This window comes from Schistocerca piceifrons, chromosome 2, assembly GCF_021461385.2.
Source record: "Schistocerca piceifrons isolate TAMUIC-IGC-003096 chromosome 2, iqSchPice1.1, whole genome shotgun sequence".
In the NCBI taxonomy this organism is placed as follows: domain Eukaryota; kingdom Metazoa; phylum Arthropoda; class Insecta; order Orthoptera; family Acrididae; genus Schistocerca; species Schistocerca piceifrons.
In genome coordinates, this window is record NC_060139.1 from 295586923 (window position 1) to 295611422 (window position 24500).

At 39.8% G+C, this 24500-nt stretch overlaps 1 protein-coding gene across 1 annotated transcript in view; it reads right to left on the bottom strand.

Annotated features, from left to right (window-relative positions):
* Positions 1-5053: 5053 nt before the first annotated feature.
* LOC124776486 (sodium-coupled monocarboxylate transporter 1-like) overlaps positions 5054-24500 on the bottom strand; it is a 118594-nt gene continuing 99147 nt past the window's right edge. The window contains exons 14-15 of the mRNA XM_047251502.1: positions 18950-19148; positions 5054-7001 (exon numbers count right to left, since the gene is read on the bottom strand). Coding sequence (XP_047107458.1) covers positions 6735-7001; positions 18950-19148 — 466 coding nt within the window. The 3' untranslated portion in view covers positions 5054-6734. The remainder of the gene's footprint in view (positions 7002-18949; positions 19149-24500) is intronic.

Here is a 24500-nt window from a genome sequence, read left to right on the forward strand (position 1 = left end):
TTGTGACTAAATATAGTGGTCGGTCATTCATATTATATTTGTAGTTAGTGTATGTTTGGTTAAGTTATTACAGGTTTCCTAAAACACAACGTTGACCATCTGTGCATAAAGTCATAAATGATGACCTAAGCTTTATGCACCCAGTCAGTCATAAATGCTGAGTAATGTCGTGCCATAACATAACAACTTTAGTCAAATTTTGTGTTAACAAATTGATGTATCACTCCATGTATAATGGAAATTATTTTATTTCCACCTTCTCCTAACCCTGAGAAGTTCTCGCACTATGGACATATGACCTTGTTCATCCTCCGCATCAGATCATGCAGAACCATACAACATAGCAGTGATCATATGTGGTTTTTAATCTAACAAGCTGAATTTAACATCTAAGTAAATTTCTTATCAGTTAATAAGGTCTCGGTTTACAATTAACGCTCATCGGGATTCTATCTAATTAGTGCCTTGTTCTCTCACAAATTTACGGTTTAACATTATAGGTAATTTCCCAGTACATAACATAAAGACAGCCAATGGCAGGCACCTTTGACTTTCTGTGTGTGCATGCGTGTGACCCGCAGTCTTGCTTGGTACATATCCGCGTGCCACTGTCAGTTCCAACGTAGTGTCTGCAGCCAACCGAGTGCATTCCACGAAGTGGGGCTGGGGCTGTTCCTCAGCTAAGTAACATAATTTGACATGGTACTATGGTACTTTAGCTTTTATGTTTGACTGTGCCTTATTCTGGCATGTATTAGTTTATTATATGCTTCCAAAGAAGACTAGATTACTCTAGCTGAAACCTGGGTAAAGACCAGTAACATTTCGCAACTGAGGCAGATTTTTGACATATTCTTTTTGTTGTGCTTGTCTACAAATGGTTCAAATGGCTCTGAGCACTATGGGACTCGACATCTGAGGTCATTAGTCCCCTAGAACTTAGAACTAGTTAAACCTAACTAACCTAAGGACACCACACTCATTGATGCCCGGGGCAGGATTCGAACCTGCGACCATAGCGGTCTCGCGATTCCAGACTGCAGCACCTAGAACCGCACGGCCACTTCAGCCGGCGCTTGTCTACAACTCAATATCTCTGCTACATGGTGAGTAGCAATCTTTCCTCTTCATAATATCTTTTCCAGTTTTATTTTTGTGAGACTACCCACTGAAATGAAGAAGTGTTGAGTCATTGATAGGCACACTGTCAGTGGCTAGTTCTGGTTCCACAATTCACAGTATACACAGGTAAAAGGAAGCACACCTCCTTCTTTGTAAACCCATAAGGAAGAAGAATCACTAAACTACTAGGCAATGTCACAGTTTTGGTTAAGGTTCAGAGTGGCAGAATAAATGATGACAGAATTATTATTGTATCAGTGCTCATAAAGGACTTACAGTATTGTTACCAGCATATATAATGCTGTCCAATAAATTTAGTTTGCAGACCATTAACACCTTCAGGTTGGATAATGCATTGGCTCACACAAGATTCTTTAAACACAAAAGCTAACTACACAGTCTCATGATCTTGGCAGATACACTTGTTACATGTATTACACTGAGATCTAGTATTTCACTTTGGCTGAAGCAGAAATGTGAACAAAATGATAGCACTATGTATGATCCCATACAAAATAACACACTGATGTTAATCAAGCAACAAGGTCAGACATACAGATGTTAATGGCATAAACTCCAGGCACATACTTTACTAATGCTGACTGACCACGAGCTCTGATGCAATCCGACATACAGCTGCTAGCGATGTGTCAGCCACTCACAGGCTGCTGACTTTGGGGTAAGTGTGGTTGTATCAAGAAATGATGTGAATTTTCTGAAATAAATAATGCTATGAAATTCTGTTAGGTTGTTTGATTTATGAAAAATGTTTCAGGTTAATAATCCACAAAAGTATATGGAATATTACTTTTGTGCTTCATCTGAGATACCCTGAAATAAATCTTTATTGATTCTAAATTATTCAAAATCTTGATTGCCAACTGAATTAATTAATGACAGATTCTGCCTGGTTTAGGAAAAAGCTATTCCTGCTGCAGTGGGCAAAATGTCAGACAGAATGGACCTCATATCAGGGCATGATTTTAGAAGTCACAGGCTTGTCGAAGCAGCTGATTAGTACATTCATTACCAGGACAGTACTGAGTTATAAGAAGTGTACTCATAAGTTATTTTTGGAGACATATCAACAGTACCATGATTAGCTGTGATGGCCCAGGAAATCTGCTTTTGAACCAGGCTAGTGGGATAGTTACATAAAGTGAGGGCTGAGGTGAGAATGGTGGTATATTACTGTAATGAATCTGCATCTGAACAAATATGTTTATTTTGAATGCTAAGGCTATATTGGAATGTTCTATATGGAAAGAATGGCACCTGTCAAAGTGTAAGTACTGTTGTTTATTTGTAAGTCTGATGTGAGTAGGAGTGTGTAGCCGATAGTGAGGAAGAGGTCAACATAAAGGAAAGTTAGATGAAATTCGTAATAGGACCATGCAAAATATAATGGGAGAATATATTTAGATTCCAAAAATTTTAACAGATCAGCCTCATTATGAATCCATATTGCAGAGATGTCATCAATGTATCTAAATCAAACCAGAGGCTGAATGCTTTTGGATCCTAATTAAGCCCTCTCCAGGCAACCCATGAGATGGTTGGCATTCAAAGGAGCCATCTTGGTTGCCATGGCTGTGCCGATGATCTCTTTGTATGACTACCTGTCAAAGATAAAGTAGTTGTAAGTATAAAGTTGAGTAAGTTGAGCAGGAAGTATGTCTATGTTTATAATCAGTTAGGTGCTGGTTGAGGTAATGTTTAACAGCAGACAGACTGTGTGTATGGGAAATGTTAGTATAGATGGAGGTGGCATCAGTTGTGACAGCAAGGTGTGTGGTGAAAGTGGGACAGACACAGATTTCAGACGATCTAAGAAATGGTTGGTGTTTTTAATGTAGGAGGGTTATCTTTGTACTAGATGTTGCAGGTGTTGATCAACTAAAGCAGAGATCTGTTCAGTGGGTACTTTGAAGGCAGCAAGATAGGACGGCCAGTGTGACTGGGTTGTGGTTCTCAGAAAGAAGTTAAAAGTTGTATGTGGTAGCCTCACATGAAAGGCAACTCTCTGCATGTTCTGATAGAAGGGACTGGATAAGAAATATCTATCGGCTGTTGAAAGTGACTTATCAGCTGAAACATTCTTAGCCACTAAAGGATTTATACAAGTATTTGACTGCATAACCTTTATTATTAATAATTTTCTCAATATATACAGGGTCTCTTTCCTAAGTTGTCAGACACATACCCAGTACTGATCAGTGACAGCATTGCCTTGCCGTCCCCGCTCCCCCCTTTCCCTCTCCCCACCGACTGCTACTGATATGCAACAGCACTCTGTTTGTTCGCTGCTGGAGTGCTGGTTATTTTTCATGTTTTACTGTTCTTGTTAATTCACAATGACAAAATGAATATGACACTAGATTAATTTCAGGCCACTCTATTGAATGGGCACATTAAATTCCACTTTGAAAATTATTTTGTTTGTAACGGAAAACAAACTGATGCTCTCTGATGACACAGGGCATTGTATGAAGGGCGTGATAACCAGTATTTGTGTGGGCTGACTACAGCTACACACTGCAAAAGATAAATTGCAAATATCTAATGAAACACCAGAGAAAATAAGCCTGATGACTCTTATGAAGGACATCGTGTATAAATGTTTAATAAAATATAGTTGGCAACACACTTAGACTATTTGCCATTAATGCCATTGGCTACAGGAAAGTGTCATCCCTCTGTGATTATCATACCAGCACTACTGAATAGTGTAGGGAGTATCATAACAATAAAAGAGCAGCAGAGAATTTTTTTACTGGGAATCACAATTAAATGAACAGTGTTTACGGATGCTCTCTAAATTAATTTTATTAATTAATTTTTGTTACATATTTTTATGATTGTACATTGTCTTATATAGTTTCATGCATACATATATTGATACTAAATGGCAAGACAATAAAAGAGTGTGTAAACTTTAAGTTCACTGTCTATTACTGTTTACATTTCTATAATATTATTTCTATTTGCTTTGTACTCTTGGCTATCTAAACTATGCAGTGGGTATAGTCTTTCTAGACATAGTGAATGTTCTAGTGTAACAGCTACATGCTACATATGTTGAAATGCAAGCAGTCTAGTAAATGCAAAAATCACTTCCAAATCTTCTAGATATAATTACATGTAACTTAATACCTTCCATTTTGTTCCCTTTGTTTATGGAGACATATAGGTCTCGACATCAATACGTAAAGTACAGTATATATGTTTCTGTAACTAGTCAGTGTCATACTTAACTTCTTCTTTCACAAACAAAGAAAGAAAATATTATAGTATTTATAAAATTTCTCACTGTGTTTGTCTTGGAAGAGACACACAGATAAACATAATCTTTTTATAAATTAATATCCTGAACAATTTATTATGTTGTGTTACTTTGTTTTTATAACATGGCTAACATTCTTTGGTAATATATGCATATATTTGAGGAATTGTTAATGATGAATGAACATGGTCTGGACAAAAAAAAAAAAAAAAAAAAAAAAAAAAAAAAAAAAAAAAAAAAATAAAAAAATTACTGAAAGCTCAGGTGTGATACAAAATTTCAGAAAATTTACAAACTGTACAGCTGATAGTTACTTACATTTTGTATTAAAAAAAGGCAGTACTTCACAAAGATACACATATGGTAACGTAGATGAGCGGTAAGTGTATTTGTAGAGATAGTTCTTTGGTCTATTCTGCAATAATATTTTTAACAAACTAATGAAATATTCCATAGAAAAAGAACAGAAATTGTTTTGATGAGTTTATGTTTCATTTCTTTTGGAACTGTTTTGCTCACTTTACAAAAGATGCTCACGATTTGGAATTGGGCAGCTATATGAGTGAGGACAAGGAAATAAGTAGAACTGTTGTCTAAATGTAAAGTGCCTATGTACTGATATAGACAATGAATTAATTTTACCCTCTCAAATTGTTTAGTATGTCTGATTTTGTAAGTTATAGTAAGTTCAGTTTCTTCCATTTGTATACTCAAGAGACATTTGTATTTATTTTTTTTGTAAAGACATGAAATGGTAACTTTCAACTTTATAATGAATCTCTTTGACATTCTATTTGCAGTTATCATTGACATGCATCCACCCTCTTTTACATAGCAGTTCATATGAGTAACAACAGTGGAGCTAGCAGTGTCACCCACTGATGAACTTGCCTAACTCTATTACTACAAAATGCTAGGAACCAGTACCACTGACCAAGTTTCTTGGTTGTTAGAAATCATCCATCTATATCGACTGTAAGCTAGGAAATTTCAGTTATATCTATGAGAATCTTAAAATAATCTTAGAAATTAAAAAAGTAAAGGGAAGTAGCAAAAATAATGATTGATATGAAACTATCACTTCATTGTGCTATCCATATGGCAGTGAACAATGGGTACTAATAAAGAAGGGCACAAGCAGAGATTCTAGTGGTCAAGAGAAGCATTAGTATGAGAAATATAGTGAAAGGGAACAGCTCAACATATAGAGCTTGGCATCTAACATTATAAACAAAAGTGATTATAAACTTAAGTGATGGATTATAAACAAAACGATAGATGCCCAATGGAAGGTAACCTAAAACAATCCTCCATTACCATTCATGAGGAAAATGAATTGCTGGTACTCAAAATAGGAAATAGATCTGAGAGGCACAGAGTTGAATCTGAAATAGACAATTGGTCTACCTCTTGATGAGAAAATAATTACAACAAAAATAATTCTTTCCCAGTGAAACAGAACTTGCAGAATAAAACCTACTATGAATGTGTGTTCCAATTATAGTTTTAAGTAAAGGAATAATTACAAGAAAACGATATTTAGTTATGGATTATGATCAAATCACACTTATTTCAATGTATAAAATTGTCAAATAGTCAAGCATTACACATGTTTAGAAATTCAGTTTTTGTTCATGGCCACACGAGAGAAAATTGAAGAACTACAGAAAATGACTCATATTATTCTTAAAGAAATATGTAAGTTACTTGAATATGTATATGAATGTAAGACAGGTGACCCATGCAGAATATATCTTGAAAGCATTTTTTTATGCTTACAGAAACATTCTTATGAAAAAAGATGTGTTGAAAACAAAACAGTTGTGGCACATTTGGTAGAAGAAGCTATTTGACATTTCTCACGTGCAGAGAGCGATGATATACTTAAGGCAGTACCTTTTAATGAATGAATACAAATAAATTGCTCTCAAACATTCTAATTTGGATAAGAAAGTACAAAAATTGTCCTATGAACCATTACCACTGGCACTGATGAGAACGAACAAGAACTGTAGAGGGAGAGCCAAATGCTAAGTGTAACTAGGATTAGGATGGTACAATGGAATTGCTACCTAGTAGAAATTAATGAGTTTTGTTAATTATCACTTTACAAGTGTGCTCACAATAAAGCCAGTGCCCTGTTCAGTGTGTCCTCTCCCTCTCAGTGGTCGTAAGTCTTTTATATGTCAAGAGAGAGTGCATTCTCTTCTCATTGGCAGAGATTCCTCAGACAACAATTATATACATGGTTAGCATGACAGATAGTGGATTTTCAGTTAGCCCTCTAATACTTGGGGTATATGATTCCATCCATCATTTTACTTTGGTGCTAAAGTTTAGCAAAGTACATCCCATTGTTGTCATTGGAAGATACTTTTTTTTGTGGCGAACCATCTGGCATTTGCTGTGGCATTCCATTCAGACTGCCACCTCCCATTGAAGCTGGTGGTGGTGCTTGTGAGGAAGTTACAGTCGCTGAGGGTGGCACCACTGGCTTTTCATCATCCAGAGAGATACCAGCATTGATGATGCCACCACGGTATATGGACGAGACGCAAGGCGGTCGCACAGTGGAGAATCTGCGCTTGGACATGTCCTATAAGAGAAAGTTACATTGTCAAAATCAAGAAATAAAGATATACAATAATGTGACTAGAAGGAGTGTGACAAAATCAGAGTTTAATAAGTTGTGATTATAGGCAGTGCACCATATAATATGGGTGATGATAATTGTGGAGTTTTGGTGATCAGAATATATATCTTTTTCAAAACGTGATTTTCTCTACATACACACTCTGGAGCCACTGGGCAATGCTGGCCAAGTATACCTTGGTTGGTTGGTTTGGGGGATTAAAGGGACCAGAAATTGGTTAAGACCCCAAGTATTTGAGCAACACTAAAGAATTGACTGGTCCTGGTACACAGTTTCCTCTGTATGTGCACTGCTTCACAATAGTGCTCTAGTAAATGTAAGTCATCTATTTGTGCCCCTTTGCCCATAAAACTGATTTTATATCCTTGTCTCACTTCTTACTGATTTGTACTTTTACATGTGCAACAGATGTGTTGGAGTCCAAATTCATATTACTAATGCTATACTCAAAAGCTAAGGAGTTTTTGCTTATGTCATTTGGATTATCTCGTATTCATCCACATATGAGGTTGTGGTTAACTCCTGAGAGTTAATGATTTATTTCCACGTATTACATTACATGAATGTTGGCATGTATAGATATGTCAGATTCCCTAATATGTCCTGATCTTGGAGTTGTTGGCGGTGAATAGGCAGTAATCATAGCAGTTACAGTGTGGTAGTTGGGTTGGAATGTGCACTGACAATTCCACCACTGTGTCTACCAAATAATGTATTTTTGTGTCACGGTCCATGACAAAAAGGCAGTGTCTGCTACTGTCAGATGCAGCTGTTGCAGATATGCTCTCTGTCATGTTTCCATTTGCACGGTGGCATACATTTCTGAGCGTTGTTGCCAAACTTCTTATGGTACTGGCAGATATTTGGCATGACAGGTGATTGATTGCAGCTTCATGATGATCGATGACATAGCCGATGATGAGTGTGTGTCACTTGCAGTGTAGGGATTTGTGTAGTCAGTTCAGCTAATTGCAACTGCAGGGATGAAAGAGTCAGTGCAAGCATGTTATCTTATTGTGAAACTAATGCTGACATGCTTGCAGATGGATACATTTCCACTGCTGTCTGCTGTCTGTGCTAGCACATTCAAATCAACAGTGCAAACTGTTAAAATTTTCTGTGTGTCAGAAGACAGTAAGGACAACTAGATGTATTATAGTATGTCGTCACTGACTGTATTACTCGGCAGTGTACATAGGTGTCATAGGAGCTGCAATGGGCATGATCACCGAGTTCTTCCTTCGCAAAAGTTTTTACAGTTACTTCACTGCTGATTGAGATATCCATGTCACTAAAGCATTTTTATCAGACACGAATAGTTCAGTGTTCAGGGGTGGAGTGAGGATGTCTTGCACTTCCACAGCTAGATCTTCATTTTGTGGTGTGATTACATAGCTGTATTTGGTTTTATCTGATGATATCTGTGCTAAGAAAGCAGGTGTTGACAGATGTGAAAATTACCGAACTATCAGTTTAATAAGTCACAGCTGCAAAATACTAACGTGAATTCTTTACAGACAAATGGAAAAACTCGTAGAAGCCAACCTCGGGGAAGATCAGTTTGGATTCCGTAGAAATGTTGGAACACGTGAGGCAATACTGACCCTAAGACTTATCTTAGAAGAAAGATTAAGGAAAAGCACACCCACATTTCTAGCATTTGTAGACTTAGAGAAAGCTTTTGACAATGTTGACTGGAATACTCTCTTTCAAATTCTGAAGGTGGCAGGGGTAAAATACAGGGAGCGAAAGGCTATTTACAATTTGTACAGAAAGCAGATGGCAGTTATAAGAGTCGAGGGACATGAAAGGGAAGCGGTGGTTGGGAAGGGAGTGAGACAGGGTTGTAGCCTCTCTCCAATGTTATTCAATCTGTATATTGAGCAAGCAGTAAAGGAAATAAAATAAAAATTTGAAGTAGGTATTAAAATCCATGGAGAAGAAATAAAAACTTTGAGGTTCGCCAATGACATTGTAATTCTGTCTGCAAAGGACTTGGAAGAGCAGTTGAACGGAATGGACAGTGTCTTGAAAGGAGGGTATAAGATGAGCATCAACAAAAGCAAAATGAGGATAATGGAATGTAATCAAATTAAGTCAGGTGATGCTGCGGGAATTAGATAAGGAAATGAGACACTTAAAGTAGTAAAGGAGTTTTGCTATTTGGGGAACAAAATAACTGATGATGGTCGAAGTAGAGAGGATATAAAATGTAGACTGGCAATGGCAAGGAAAGCGTTTCTGAAGAAGAGAAATTTGTTAACATCGAGTATAGATTTAAGTGTCAGGAAGTCATTTCTGAAAGTATTTGTATGGAGTGTAGCCATGTATGGAAGTGAAACATGGACAATAAATAGTTTGGACAAGAAGAGAATAGAAGCTTTTGAAATGTGGTGCTACAGAAGAATGCTGAAGATTAGGTGGGTAGATCACATAACTAATGAGGAGGTATTGAATAGAATTGAGGAGAAGAGGAGTTTGTGGCACAACTTGACTAGAAGAAGGGATCGGTTCATAGGACATGTTCTGAGGCATCAACGGATCATCAATTTAGTACTGGAGGGCAGTGTGGAGGGTAAAAATCATAGAGGGAGACCAGGAGATAAATACACTAAACAGATTCAGAAGGATGTAGGCTGAAGTAGGTACTGGGAGATGAAGAGGCTTGAACAGGATAGAGTATCATGGAGGGCTGCATCAAACCAATCTCAGGACTGAAGACCACAACAACAACAACATCTGTGCTAACGTGAACTGGCCTTCCAGTTGTGCGAACTGTAATAAGGGGTTATTTTGCCAGAATCATGGGGGTTTGATCACAATTCTGCTGATCCCACTGCTTGCAGCTGGTGCTACATTTATTGTTGAGTCTGGCATTTTGAGTGTGAAAATAAATGTGATGCAGTTGACTTGTTGTGATGTGATACGGTGTGTTGGAGCCAGCGTAATGACGTAAGATCATGTTGGGTTCACCAAAATGTGTGTTTAACATCTGAGAGTTAATAATTTAATTTCACATATTACATTATATTAATGCATAGGTATGTCAAATTTCTTAATACATGAAGCATAGAATACTAAACTAACTTGAAAAATCAGAGAATAACACAACACATATAACTGAACATATCACAGAATATTTATGCGCACTGGCACTGGGCTTATTGTCATGGTGTGATGCTCTACAAGGTAAATTGCTCGTTATTTTACTGACTGAACATTCTGCATAAAGTGTCTCCAATGCACTCACAGCTAAATAAAAAAAAAACACCTTGTTAAAAATATGAATTTTGTGCATGCAGTTCAACTGTCATCAAATGATCTGAGTTTTTGTGCACACTATGTAGGATGTAGTATACAGGTTGTATCAGAAGTATGATTTTACTCTTTCCAAAACAAGGAAAACAACTATATAAACAATCTCTGGAGGTACTGGTACCTGATTTGCAACTTCCTAATGAGTGAATATTTTACTAAATTCTCAAGTTAGAAATTGATAACAAATGTTCAATATGCCCTTCTCAGCATCTGCACAAGCTTGCATCCCACAAAAGGATGTGCCCCTGCAAATAACATGAAGCATGCGATTCATGTCTGATGTTACTCCAGCACTGTTTGAAATGCACTATATGTTACCTGTTGTAATGATACGTATGGAGGGCACCACCTGTTCTGTGGTGTGCATGTTCCACAGACTGTAACTATTTTTGTTGTTACTTCCGTAGGTAAACAATTGGTTTTTTCAGTAGACAGTCCTATGCAGTTACACTTCTTCGATATCTCGTGGAAGACTGCAAAATCAGTCAGCCGCATCCATTGGTGACTGAGGGGTGTGACAGTCCATGATCCTGTTGCGTATGCAAGGGTTAAGTACACAGAGGACAGCTGAAATATTTGTTGCTAGTTTCTGACTTAACCACCTAACATGTTCTATTGTTGTTATGGTCATCAGTCTGAAGTCTGGTTTGATGCAGTTCTCCACACCAGTGTATACTGGGCAACTCTCTTCACCTCTGCATAACCACTGTAACCTACTTCCACTGGAACTTGCTTACTGTAGTCATGTCTTCCTCTGCAGTTTTTACCTGCCACACTTTCCTCACCAAATTGATGATTCATTAAAGTGTCAGTGTATGTCCTATCAGCCAATCCCTTCTGTCAGCAAAGTTGTGTCATAAACTTTTTTTCTCCCAAATTCAATTCACTACCTCTTCATTAGTTAGCCAATTTACCCACCTGATTTTCAACATTCTTCTGTAAAACTGAATTTCAAGAGATTCCATCCTCCTCTTGTCTGGACTGTTAACCATTCCCATTTCATTTTTGTACAAGGCTACACTCTAGGCAAACACCTTTAGAAAAGACTTCTAAACACTTAAATTTATATTCGGTATTGAAACACTTCACTTTTTCAGAAGTATTTTTCTTGTTATAGCCAGTCTGCACTTAGTGTCTTCACCAGCCACAGTTATTTTGCTTCCCAAATAACAAAACTCATCTACTACTGTTAGTGGCTCATTTTATAATCCAATTGATCAGCATCATCTGATTTAATTTAGTTGCCCTTGTTTTATATTTGTTAACGGTCATCACATAAACTCCTCTCAAGACAGTATATAGTCCGTACAACTGATATTCCAAATATGTAGTCTTTTCCTAGAGAACTGCAGTGTCAGCAGCAAATCACAATGTTTTTATTCCTTCTCCCTGATCCATAATTCCATCTCCAAATATCTGCCTCATTTCCTTCACTGTTGCTCAATATACAGACCAAATAACTTCAGGGATAGGTTACAACCCTGTCTCACTATGCTCTCAACTGTTGCTTCCCTTTCAGGTTCTTCGACTTTCATAACAGGGGTCTCGATTCAATAAAAATCATGTAACAATGTTTTGCTCCCTATACTTTTTCCCTGATACATTCAGAATTTTGAAAGACTTTAGTCCAGCTGAAATTGTCAAATGCTTTTTGTAAGGGAAACTGCAAGTGGAATAAATGTAGGTTTGCTTTCCTTCAGTCAAACATCTAATATAACTTGTAGGTCACTATTGCCTCATGTTGTCCCACATTTCTCCAGAACCCAAAGTAATCTTCCCTGAGGTTGGCTTCTACTAACCATCCATGCTTTGTAATTTTGCACTTTCTGTCAGTCTCACTTTTTTGTTGTCCTACATTTCTCCAGAACCCAAAATAGTCTTCTCTGAGGTTGACTTCTTCTACCCTTCATATTCTTCTGTAAATACACTCCTGGAAATTGAAATAAGAGCACCGTGAATTCATTGTCCCAGGAAGGGGAAACTTTATTGACACATTCCTGGGGTCAGATACATCACATGATCACACTGACAGAACCACAGGCACATAGACACAGGCAACAGAGCATGCACAATGTCGGCACTAGTACAGTGTATATCCACCTTTCGCAGCAATGCAGGCTGCTATTCTCCCATGGAGACGATCGTAGAGATGCTGGATGTAGTCCTGTAGAACGGCTTGCCATGCCATTTCCACCTGGCGCCTCAGTTGGACCAGCGTTCGTGCTGGACGTGCAGACCGCGTGAGACGACGCTTCATCCAGTCCCAAACATGCTCAATGGGGGACAGATCCGGAGATCTTGCTGGCCAGGGTAGTTGACTTACACCTTCTAGAGCACGTTGGGTGGCACGGGATACATGCGGACGTGCATTGTCCTGTTGGAACAGCAAGTTCCCTTGCCGGTCTAGGAATGGTAGAACGATGGGTTCGATGACGGTTTGGATGTACCGTGCACTATTCAGTGTCCCCTCGACGATCACCAGTGGTGTACGGCCAGTGTAGGAGATCGCTCCCCACACCATGATGCCGGGTGTTGGCCCTGTGTGCCTCGGTCGTATGCAGTCCTGATTGTGGCGCTCACCTGCACGGCGCCAAACACGCATACGACCATCATTGGCACCAAGGCAGAAGCGACTCTCATCGCTGACGACGACTCGTCTCCATTCGTCCCTCCATTCACGCCTGTCGCGACACCACTGGAGGCGGGCTGCACGATGTTGGGGCATGAGCGGACAGCTTCATGGAGACGGTTGCGAATGATCCTCGCCGATACCCCAGGAGCAACAGTGTCCCTAATTTGCTGGGAAGTGGCGGTGCGGTCCCCTACGGCACTGCGTAGGATCCTACGGTCTTGGCGTGCATCCGTGCGTCGCTGCGGTCCGGTCCCAGGTCGACGGGCACGTGCACCTTCCGCCGACCACTGGCGACAACATCGATGTACTGTGGAGACCTCACGCCCCACGTGTTGAGCAATTCGGCGGTATGTCCACCCGGCCTCCCTCATGCCCACTATACGCCCTCGCTCAAAGTCCGTCAACTGCACATACGGTTGACGTCCACGCTGTCACGGCATGCTACCAGTGTTAAAGACTGCGATGGAGCTCCGTATGCCACGGCAAACTGGCTGACACTGACGGCGGCGGTGCACAAATGCTGCACAGCTAGCGCCATTCGACGGCCAACACCGCGGTTCCTGGTGTGTCCGCTGTGCCGTGCGTGTGATTATTGCTTGTACAGCCCTCTCGCAGTGTCCGGAGCAAGTATGGTGGGTCTGACACACCAGTGTCAATGTGTTCTTTTTTCCATTTCCAGGAGTGTATTTTGCTACAATGATAAATTAATTGTTTGGTAATATTCACACCTGTTAGCAGATACCTTCTGTGGAACTGGCATTGTTACATTGTACTTGAAATCTGGGGGTATTTTGCATGTATCATGTATCTTACACACTGGGAGGAATAGTTTTGTTATGGCTGGTTCTCCATAAGATCTTTATAATTGCAAGGGGATCTCATCTACTCCAGGTAGCTTATTTTGACATAGATGCTTTAGTGATCTCTCAGATTCTTTTCCCAGTGTCATATCCCCATCTCATATTAATCCTCTTCTCATTCCATAATATCATCTTCAAGTTCGTTCCTATATACAGACATTTTATATAATCCTCCTAACTTTCATTGTTCCCTTCTTGGCTTAATACTGCCCTGCTATCTAAGCTCTTGATGTTCATACAGCTGCTCCTCTTTCCTCCAAAGCTCCCCCTCTCTTATTTGCCTACAAACAGCATCTATCTTTCCTACAATCAAATATGTTTCTGCAGCCTCGCACATCCCTTCTAGCCATTCATTGTTTGTCATTTTGCCCTCTCTGTCAGTCTCGTATTTTAGATGTCTGCCTGCTTGATTTACAGCATTTTTATATTTTTCTCCTCTCATTAATTAAATTCAGAACCTTCAGAAAAGTGATCTTTCATTCATACTTAAAAAAATCATGCATTTTCTGGTATTTGTTTACATGGGCTTTTTCTCTTTTGTTACTGTGAGGAATGCAGCCTAGAGTTTATAAAGCTGTTTTTGTTATACCAAGTACTGAGAACAAGAGCTGTCCTACTTTCTGTGCTTCTCTCTAACCTCTCACATCTCAGGGTTTTGTACAGTACAGTTCAGATGGCATCTGCATACTCTTTTTTGGAACAGTCACTCATCAAAACCTGTAGGGTATTCCCATCAGTTTAGAATCACAAAATTGGGCAAGAAGAAAAGTTTCACAGCATAAGCAAAAGGCTGTGTATTTGTGATTATTCTACATGAAAAAAATATTTCTGTTGTCCTTTGTTATTCTACTTCAAACCTGAAATTAAAACATTCTTGCAAGTCTTGGAATCTTGCCATTATCACTGCCAATAACAGAACAAAATCATTTAGACCCTACATTCCAAAAACTCTTCAGTATTTTCATTAAATGGCATGTTCACAATACCTAAAAATCTCAATTATTGATCCACAGCTTATCAAAACTAATTTTATTACTTATTACAGTCCTTTGGCTATCAGGAGTTCATGAGCTAGCTCATTAGTCTCAAGACTACACTAATTACAAATTATCAGGAATTTGAGATTTTGTTGCCATCGTTCATATGTAAACATATACATGATTACCAACTTCTTGATAAAGTAGGCGAAAAAGGTACATGAATAAGTACATCTACATCGATACTCTGCAAATCACATTTAAGTGCCTGGAAGAGGGTTCATTGAACCACCTTCACAATTCTCTATTATTCCAATCTCGTATAGCGCGCGGAAAGAATGAACACTTGTATCTTTCCGTACGAGCTCTGATTTCCCTTATTTTATCGTGGTGATCGTTCCGCCCTATGTAGGTCGGTGTCAACACAATATTTTCGCATTCGGAGGAGAAAGTTGCTGATTGGAATTTCGTGAGAAGATACCCTCGCAACGAAAAACGCCTTTGTTTTAATGATTTCCAGCCCATATCCCGTATCATTTCTGTGACACACTCTCCCATATTTTGCGATAATACAAAACGTGCTGCCTTTCTTTGAACTCTCTCGATGTACTCCGTCAGTACTACCTGGTAAGGATCCCACACCGTGCAGCAGTATTCTAAAAGAGGACGGACAAGCGTAGTGTAGGCAGCCTCCTTAGTAGGTCTGTTACATTTTCTAAGTGTTCTGACAATAAAACGCAGCCTTTGGTTAGCCTTTCCCACAACATTTTCTATGTGTTCTTTCCAATTTAAGTTGTTCGTAATTGTAATACCTAGGTATTTAGTTGAATTTACAGCTTTTAGATTAGACTGATTTATCGTGTAACCAAAGTTTAACGAGTTCCATTTAGTACTCATGACCTCACAATTTTCGTTATTTAGGGTCAACTGCCACTGTTTGCACTATTCAGATATTTTTTCTAAATCGTTTTGCAAAAAAATGGCTCTGAGCAGTATGGGACTTAACTTCTGAAGTCATCAGTCCCCTAGAACTTAGAACTACTTAAACCTAACTAACCTAAGGACATCACACACATCCATGCCCGAAGCAGAATTCGAACCCGCGACCGTAGCGGTCGCGCGGCTCCAGACTGGAGCGCCTAGAACCGCTCGGCCACTCCGGATGGCAAATCGTTTTGCAGTTTGTTTTGATCTTCTGATGACTTTATTAGTCGATAAACGACAGCGTCATCTGCAAACAACCGAAGACGGCTGCTCAGATTGTCTCCCAAATCATTTATATAGATAAGGAACAGCAAAGGGCCTATAACACTACCGTGGGGAACGCCTGAAATCACTTCTGTTTTACTCGATGACTTTCCGTCAGTTACTACGAACTGTGACCTCTCCGACAGGAAATCGCAAATCCAGTCACACAACTGAGACGATATTCCATAAGCACGCAATTTTACTACGAGCCGCTTATGTGGTACAGTGTCAAAAGCCTTCCGGAAACCCAGGAATACGGAATCGATCTGGAATCCCTTGTTAATAGCACTCAGCACTTCATGTGAATAAAGAGCTGGTTGTATGCGAGTGCAAGCTTTCTCGGCGAATTTCAAATATGAAGTCTTCACGGGTTGTCAGCCGAGTAGCTACGAGACGACGATGCTACTCGGCTGACAACCCGTGAAGACTTCATATAAGAGCTAGTTGTGTTTCACAGGAACGATGTCCTCTGAACCCATGTTGACTGTGCGTCAATAGACCGTTTCCTTCGAGGTAATTCATAATGTTCGAACACAATATAGGTTCTAAAATCCTGCTGCATATCGACGATAACGATATGGGCCTGTAATTTAGTGGATTACGCCTACTACCTTTCTTTATTATTGGTGTGACCTGTGCAACTTTCCTGTCTTTGGGTACGGATCTTCCGTCGAGCGAACGGTTGTATATGATTGTTAAGTATGGAGCTAATGCATCAGCATACTCTGAAAGGAAGCTAATTGGTATACAGTTTGGACCAGAAGACTTGCTTTTATTAAGTGATTTAAGTTGCTTCACTACTCCGAGGATATTTGCTTCTACGTTACTCATGTTGGCAGCTGTTTTCGATTCGATTCTGGAATATTTATTTCGTCTTCTTTTGTGAAGGCATTTCGGAAGGTTGTGTTTAGTAACTCTGCTTTGCAGAACTGTCTTCGATAGTATCTCCAATGTTATCGCGCAGAGAAGGCATTGATTGTTTCTTGCCGCTAATATACTTCACATACGACCAGGATTTCTTTGGATTTTCTGCCAGGTTTCGAGACAAAGTTTCGTTGTGGAAACTGTTATAGGCGTCTCGCATTGAACTCCGCGCTAAATTTCGAGCTTCTGTAAAGGATCGCCAATCTTGGGGATTTTGCGTCTGTTTAAATTTTGCTTGTTTGTTTTGTTGTTTCTGCAACAGTGTTCTAACCCGTTTTGTGTATCAAGGAGGATCAGCTCTGTCGTTTGTTAGTTTATTTGGTATAAACCTCTCAATTGCTGCCGATACTATTTCTTTGAATTTAAGCCACATCTGGTCTACACTTATATTATTAATTTGGAATGAGTGGAGATTATCTCTTAGGAAGGCGTCAAGTGAATTTTTATCTGGTTTTTTGAATAGGTATATTTTTCGAGGATTTGGGGCTTACAATATTCAATCTCGCTATAACAATCCTGTGTAATGTATCCCAACAACCAATGATGAAAATATTTTAGCAATGTCATGTTCAATTCTACAGGAATGATTGTACCGCACGATCATGATGTAGTCCAGGACAGAAACGTCAGCATCAGTCGTAATTTCGCCTGCCTTTTTTATTGCATTGCAGATCTAGATTTCAACTGATAGTGCAGCTATCATTAGTACACTAGAAGCAGTCATATAGACTCAACATAATTATAACTATGAATATTCCAGTCTAAGTCAGGCATCTGAAGCATCAAATTTAGCAGCACTTGGTGCCACAGTGACACAACAAACTGTTAGGAATCGTTTGCTTCTAGGACAGCTCTAAGCCAGGCACCCTGTAATGTGCATCCCAGTGACCGAAAACCATCACCATTTGCGACTTTTTAGTGATGTGAAGCGAGAGCTCATTGGAGGGCAAGGTGGAAATCTGTTGTGTTCTCTGATGAAAGCTAGTTCTACCTCGGTGCCAGCGATGGCTGTGTGTTGGTCAGAAGGAGGCCAGTTGACGGCCTGCAAACAACTTGTCTGTGTGCTGGACACACTGGACGTACACTTGGAGTTATGGTCTGGGGTGCAATTTGGCATCACAACAGGAGCACTCTCGTGGTTACCCCATGCATCCTGACTGCAAATTTGTACATCAATCTGGTGATTCGAAATGTTGTGCTGACATTCATAAACAGCATTCCAGTGGGTGTTTTCCAACAGGATAACGCTCGCCTACATACCGCTGTTGTAGCTCAACATGCTCTACAGAATATTGGCATATTACCTTGGCCTGGTCGATCACCAGATCCATCTCCAGTCGAGCACATAAGGGACAGCATCGGATGACAAACCCAGCATCATCCACAACCAGCATTAACCGTCCCTGTATTGACTGATCAATGTAATAAGCATGGAACTTCATCCCAGAAACTGACATCTGCCAACAGTACAACACAATGCATGCATGTTTGCTTGCCTGTATTCAATATTCTAGCCTTTACTTTTGTTATTAATGTAACACTATTTCACATTTGCAATGGCTTACCTTGCACTTACATTAAACAGTGATGTCGCAGTGTTAATCAGTTGAATAAGTAGTGTAGACAAATGTATTGCTGCAATTTTGTCACTCTACATTAATTATTTTTTATGTTGCAATTTTCTCTGAAATTGTATTCGGGGCAGCGTGTTTCACTTAGCAATCAACATCTCAACAACTTGGTAGCTTCACAGAACTCACTCATCAATGAGGGGTCTCATCTGGACCTGGCATACCTGAAGGAATTTTGGCGTCTCTTCCTCTCGCTAGGTCATTATCAGGACTAGAGGCAGTATTAGGGGGCTATCTCCTAGGGTGACTAATCCCTCGCCTGGTGTGCCCGTGTTGGCGCCCTCAGGAGAAGGCTACTCACCCTGAGACTGAGGCGGTTGCGCAGGCTCTTGGGCAGGTTGTCGAGCAGGACGCGCACCGGCGGTGACAGCAGTGCCGGGTCCACCGTGGTGGGGTCACGCGGACCCGTCACCAGGCTCACCACCAGGCCCACCACCACCGTCGTCACACAGCCGATGGCCGAGTACCACAGGTAGGACAGCCGGTACAGCACGAACACTCTGCAAACAACATAGGTAATTAATGACAAGGAGCAAAGGGTCTGTGTGAAATTTTGTTTTCTGTTAGAGAAAACTGCAGCCGAGACCATTGGGATGCTTCGACAAGCCTTTAATGATGACACTTTGGGGAAATCACAGGTCTTCGAATGGCTTTCCCGTTTCAAATCTGGTAACATGACAACTAAAGACATGCCACGCCCCAATCGTCATTAGATAGGCAGAAATGACGAAAACATTGCCACAATAAAACGAACAACTGAGGAAGATCGTCGAAGAACCATTGACCTAATTTCTGGGGAAACGTGAGTGTCATGGAGCACGGTCCAGCCAATTTTAACCGAAGATATGCACATGAGGTGGGTGTTGGCGAAATTTGTGCCTCACTTGCTCGCAGATGATCCAAGAGAAAACCACGTGAATGTTTGCCGCCACTTGCACAGTGAATTATAGAACAATCCAAATTTTTTTAAAGAAATTGCAATGAGAATTGGTGCTACGGGTGCTCCAGAGTAGAAGCAACTGTCGAGCCAGTGGAAAACTCAAACGTCACCACGACACAAGAAAACACATCAAGTATGATTGAATGTGAAAACAATGTTGATTTGTTTTTTATATGTCATTGACATTGTCCACAAGGAGTTATTCCCTCCAGGACAGACTGTGAACCAATATTTTTATCTGAATGGTTTACGAAGGTTACGAGAGAGTGGGTGACGAAAACGACCATAACGTAGAGAATTGGGAACTGGTTGCTCCATCACGACAATGCTCCCCACACAGCTCTAATGGTCCGACAGTTCATGGCGGAAAACAACATGTGCTTGTGCATCATCCGTCTTACTCATCCGATCTGGCTCCATCTGACTTTTTTATTTTCACGGATTACGATTGAAGCAAGTTTTGAAAAGAAAGTAGGTCAGTGATTTGGATAACATCAAAGAAAACATAGTACCAGATTTGAACAGTATCTGCCTCAGGATTTCCAGAACAGTTTTCAGTAGTGACAAAAGCGTTGGGACAAGGGCAATAATGCACGTGGACAATACTTTAAAGAGGACTAAAATACTATGAATGTACAATTCAATAAATATGAAAAATAACAAAAATTCTCGTTATTTTTGGGTGCCCCCTCATACCTTGGAGGACTAATGTTCTAAGAAGAAAGGATGTTACGAAGAAGAGCCTTAGACACAGACCAGGGAGCTGTTCCAGAAGAAATTTCACTCAGATCCTAGGTTCAAGTTCGGGTTCCGCACACAATTTTAATCTACCTGGAAGTTTCAAATCAGCGCAGATTACGTTGCAGAGTGGAAACTCATTCCGAAATATATCGTTTGATATTTTCAAAATAACAGACTCTGGTACAGGCGCTTTTTCGGAGGAGAAATACCGTACATTTTTAGCTGAGAAACAAAATTTCACACACTGAAAGCAGAAACAACAATACACCACGCCCCAGACTATCGATGTACAGGTTATCCAGCTTCTGGATTGTCCAGGTGATTGATTATCCGCACATACTTTGAGGATTAAAAAAGAAATTAAAAGAATCCAGGCCTGAACTACTCTGTTATAATTCGACTGAATACTTCCATGCAGAATCCAATCTTCTGGTCGTGAAGACGTAAATGACGAAAATACTTGCGAATGGTTGAATAGTGATGCCTATGAAGGGGGATTTGAGTAACTAAGTGCACATATGGTGAACACATTGTGTTCGGTAGAGGAAGAAAGTGAAGACTAGGTCATCGAGGGACCCGTTACCACGCACACCGAGCCCCTGAAAAGCGTCGATCCATTCTCAGAGTGTGCAGGACAAAGTTCATGTGAAGCTACAGATATTTTGACTCTCCAGAAAAAATGAGAACCGTCGATGGAAGAAAAAAGAAGTGAACGAATAACAGAGTAAATTCCCGAAAATGAACTAGCAGCACGTGAAACGAGACAAAGCATGCTGTAAGATTAATTTCGTGAGTAAGTTCTCAATTTCCGGCAACCAGTGCGTTAAGTATTGCAGTGGGCTTTCAAATGTGGCATCTAGCATATTTTGTAAACCCAGTAGACAACAGGTCCGAGTAAAAATGTGCTTTTTTGGAGTACCCAAGTTTTATGGTTATCTGTGCATTCTCGGGTCTGCACTAACCTGGATAAAAGGGAAATTGCTGTACAATTTTTGTGTAGATGACTCATAGGTATTTGTAGGAGTTATGGTAGTATTAATGGTGTTGTAATTGTTGATGTAGGAGAAGTTATTGGTTTAATGGGTTACGTTAACTCTAGTGGTGATGGTGGTCCTGTCAATAGCGAAGTATATTACTACTACTAATACTACGACTACTGCTAGATATTCCCAGCCATGGATTGCTATGGCTCAATCTGGTTAAATGGAAAAGAAAAGAGACAGAAATCATACGAAACTTTCTGGCAGATTAAAATGGTGTGCCGGACCGAGACTCGAACTCGGGACCTTTGCCTTTCGAGTCTCGGTCCGGCACACCGTTTTAATCTGCCAGGAAGTTTCATATCAGCGCACACTCCGCTGCAGAGTGAAAATCTCATTCTAGAAATCATACGTTTCAAACATGTATGGGAATATTAGACATACGTTGTAATCTCCCCCCTCCCCCCCCCCCCCCCCCGTTTTCTGTCCATCACCTCATCCCCCGTTATTTGTCAATCTCCTGCTCCTATCCCCTCTCTCTCCTCGTCACCTTCTCCCCCCTATCTCTGTCCATCTTCTCCTCCCTCCTCTCTCTCTCTCTCTCTCTCTCTCTCTCTCTCTCTCTCTCTCTCTCTCTCTCACATTTCCTCCCACCTCTGTGTCCAACTCCTCCCCTGCTATCCCTCCCATTCCTCGGACTTCAAACGTTCTTAATTGTTATTACATATTCAGGTTCTGTAATAGTGTACTAATCATAAGCCGATAAGCCATATATACAACTTTCCTGTTCACTAACAACGTTCACTGTTGTATATTTTACCTATATACAGCATTTTTATATTATATATTAAAATATGTAGCTTATGTCCATCCAAACGGCTCTTAGAGTATCGTGTAAAAATTTAAAGTAAATCAGACAAGAACGTTTTGCGATTTTTGGTAATACGTTTCTGTATACAGGATGATTCACGAAGATATACAAATATTTTAATCTGTTATTCTACAAGTAAAACTAAAGAAAAAAGTTCATCCAAACATAGGTCTGCAAATGTTTAGTTACGGAAAAACGGCTAATAAACGAGTTTGCCTGAAATTTTGCAACTTCGCTAATATGAAGCCATCGGAAAACCGTAAGAGGTTAAAGTAGAGCACGATTTCCATTTATTTTGTTATTATTGATCTGGTGAATCTAATAAAACATGTCCCAGACGTGTATCTGCAGTAGTTTTGCAGAACATCCAGAGAAGCAAAGAAGTAATTTCGTAAAATATTTTATTTATTAACTACTTTGCCCTGTTTGTTTTTTTAAATTCCAGACAATTGCACTAAGTTTTCAACAGAAGTTCTAGAGAATTTAATTTTGGAAAAATGATGGTAATAACGTTAACTGAAACTGTATGGTTGTGTCAGATAATATGCTTTTATTAATACCATAACATACGGGAATTCATGTTAAACCGAAAAAACAAAGCTCAGTGTAAGGAAGTTGTACGGTATACATACAATTTCACAATACATTCACAATAATTGTTCAAAAATGTCTCCATCTGTATGAGCAGATTTTGTTGCTCGTTTCAGTTTTACGGGGTTGTTCTTATTGCATTCATAATACGAACAAGTAATGCCTCACATGTATCGACTTGGTCCTCATAAACTATGTCTTTCATCCATTCCCAAAAATCCATTGGTGCTAAATCTGTGCGGCCACAGACGTGTAGCACCACGACCGATCCATTTCTGGGGAAAATGTGCATTTAAATGTTTAGTAATGCCGTTGGTGAACTGTGGAGGTGCGCCGTCATGTTGAAAATACATTTTCAGTCGCGTAGCAACTGGAACATCTTCGAGCAAGCGGGGCATTTCTTCTTGAAGGAATTGTAAGTATGTTCCGCCAATTAGACGTCCTGGGAAAATGAAATGGTCCAATAAAGCGTGTGTTGATTGTACCAACCACACATTTATGCTAAATTGCTGCTGGAAATTGCGTTGCAGTGTTGCATGTGGGTTTGCTTCAGACCATACATGCTCGTTATGTAAATTGGTTATACCATCTCGAGTAAACTGTGCCTCATCACGATCAAAGGTATGGATGGCGTACACTGAAGCACAATAATCTGTATCCTACATACCTTAGATTGTGAAATGCCTAATCGTTGAGAGATACTTCGTGTATAGGTACCTGGGATGCGTTGAACAGCATTCATAATATCCTCATCATCGTTGTCACGTATCGAGCGCTCGTATTGATTATGAACGCTAGGTAGAGAACCTGTCTCCCGTTAACATTCATAATACTCCACTAATGGTTCGTGCATTCGGAATCCCCCGAGTTGGATAACGTACGCGATATTCGTTAACTGCAGCCGTAGCATTACCATCATATTTGCCATAAATAAACACCATATCGGCGTATTCCTCAGTCGTAAATATGAAAGGCATCCCTATTTCATAAATAATCTACAAACTACAACATTTAATATGTGGTTTCACTTAAATACACTGTTATTATGTTCTTTCACTAAATGCAGAAAACTAACTCGTTTCAAGGTTACGAAACGACTGAAACAACTCGGTAACGGTTGCCAATATGACTTAAACGTTTCTATATTATTAATGGAAAGTAAACAAATTTACTTGTGTAATTATTTTAGCTTCTCTGGATGTTCTGGAAAACTACTGCAGATACACGTCTGGGACGTGTTAATCGTGCTTTACTTTAACCTCGTACAGTTTTGCGATCGCTTCATATTAGCGAAGCTGCTAAACTTCAGGCAAAATCTTCTATTAGCCGTAACTCCGTAACTAAACATTTGCGAACCTGTATTTACATGAACTTTTTTCTTTAGTTTTTTACGTGTAGAATAGCATATTAAAATATTTGCATATCTTCGTGAATCACCCTGTCTATATTACACGTTTACTTATACAGAATGATTACAGAAAAAACGTTTACAAACTGACATGGCACATAGGGCATACAGCAAGGATCAGTAATGACATAGGAACCTGGGTTCGCAAAGGCCATCCGGGGGTATTAAATGGTATTGCAGTTATTTAGTGACATGATACAAATGGACGCCTACTGCAAGTGATGCTCAGAGTTTTGTCCAGATGTATCGAGACACTGACGCTGAATTGAATGGCGCACCATCTCAAAGCGACCTAGTGTATCTTGAAGACATCCTGCTGCC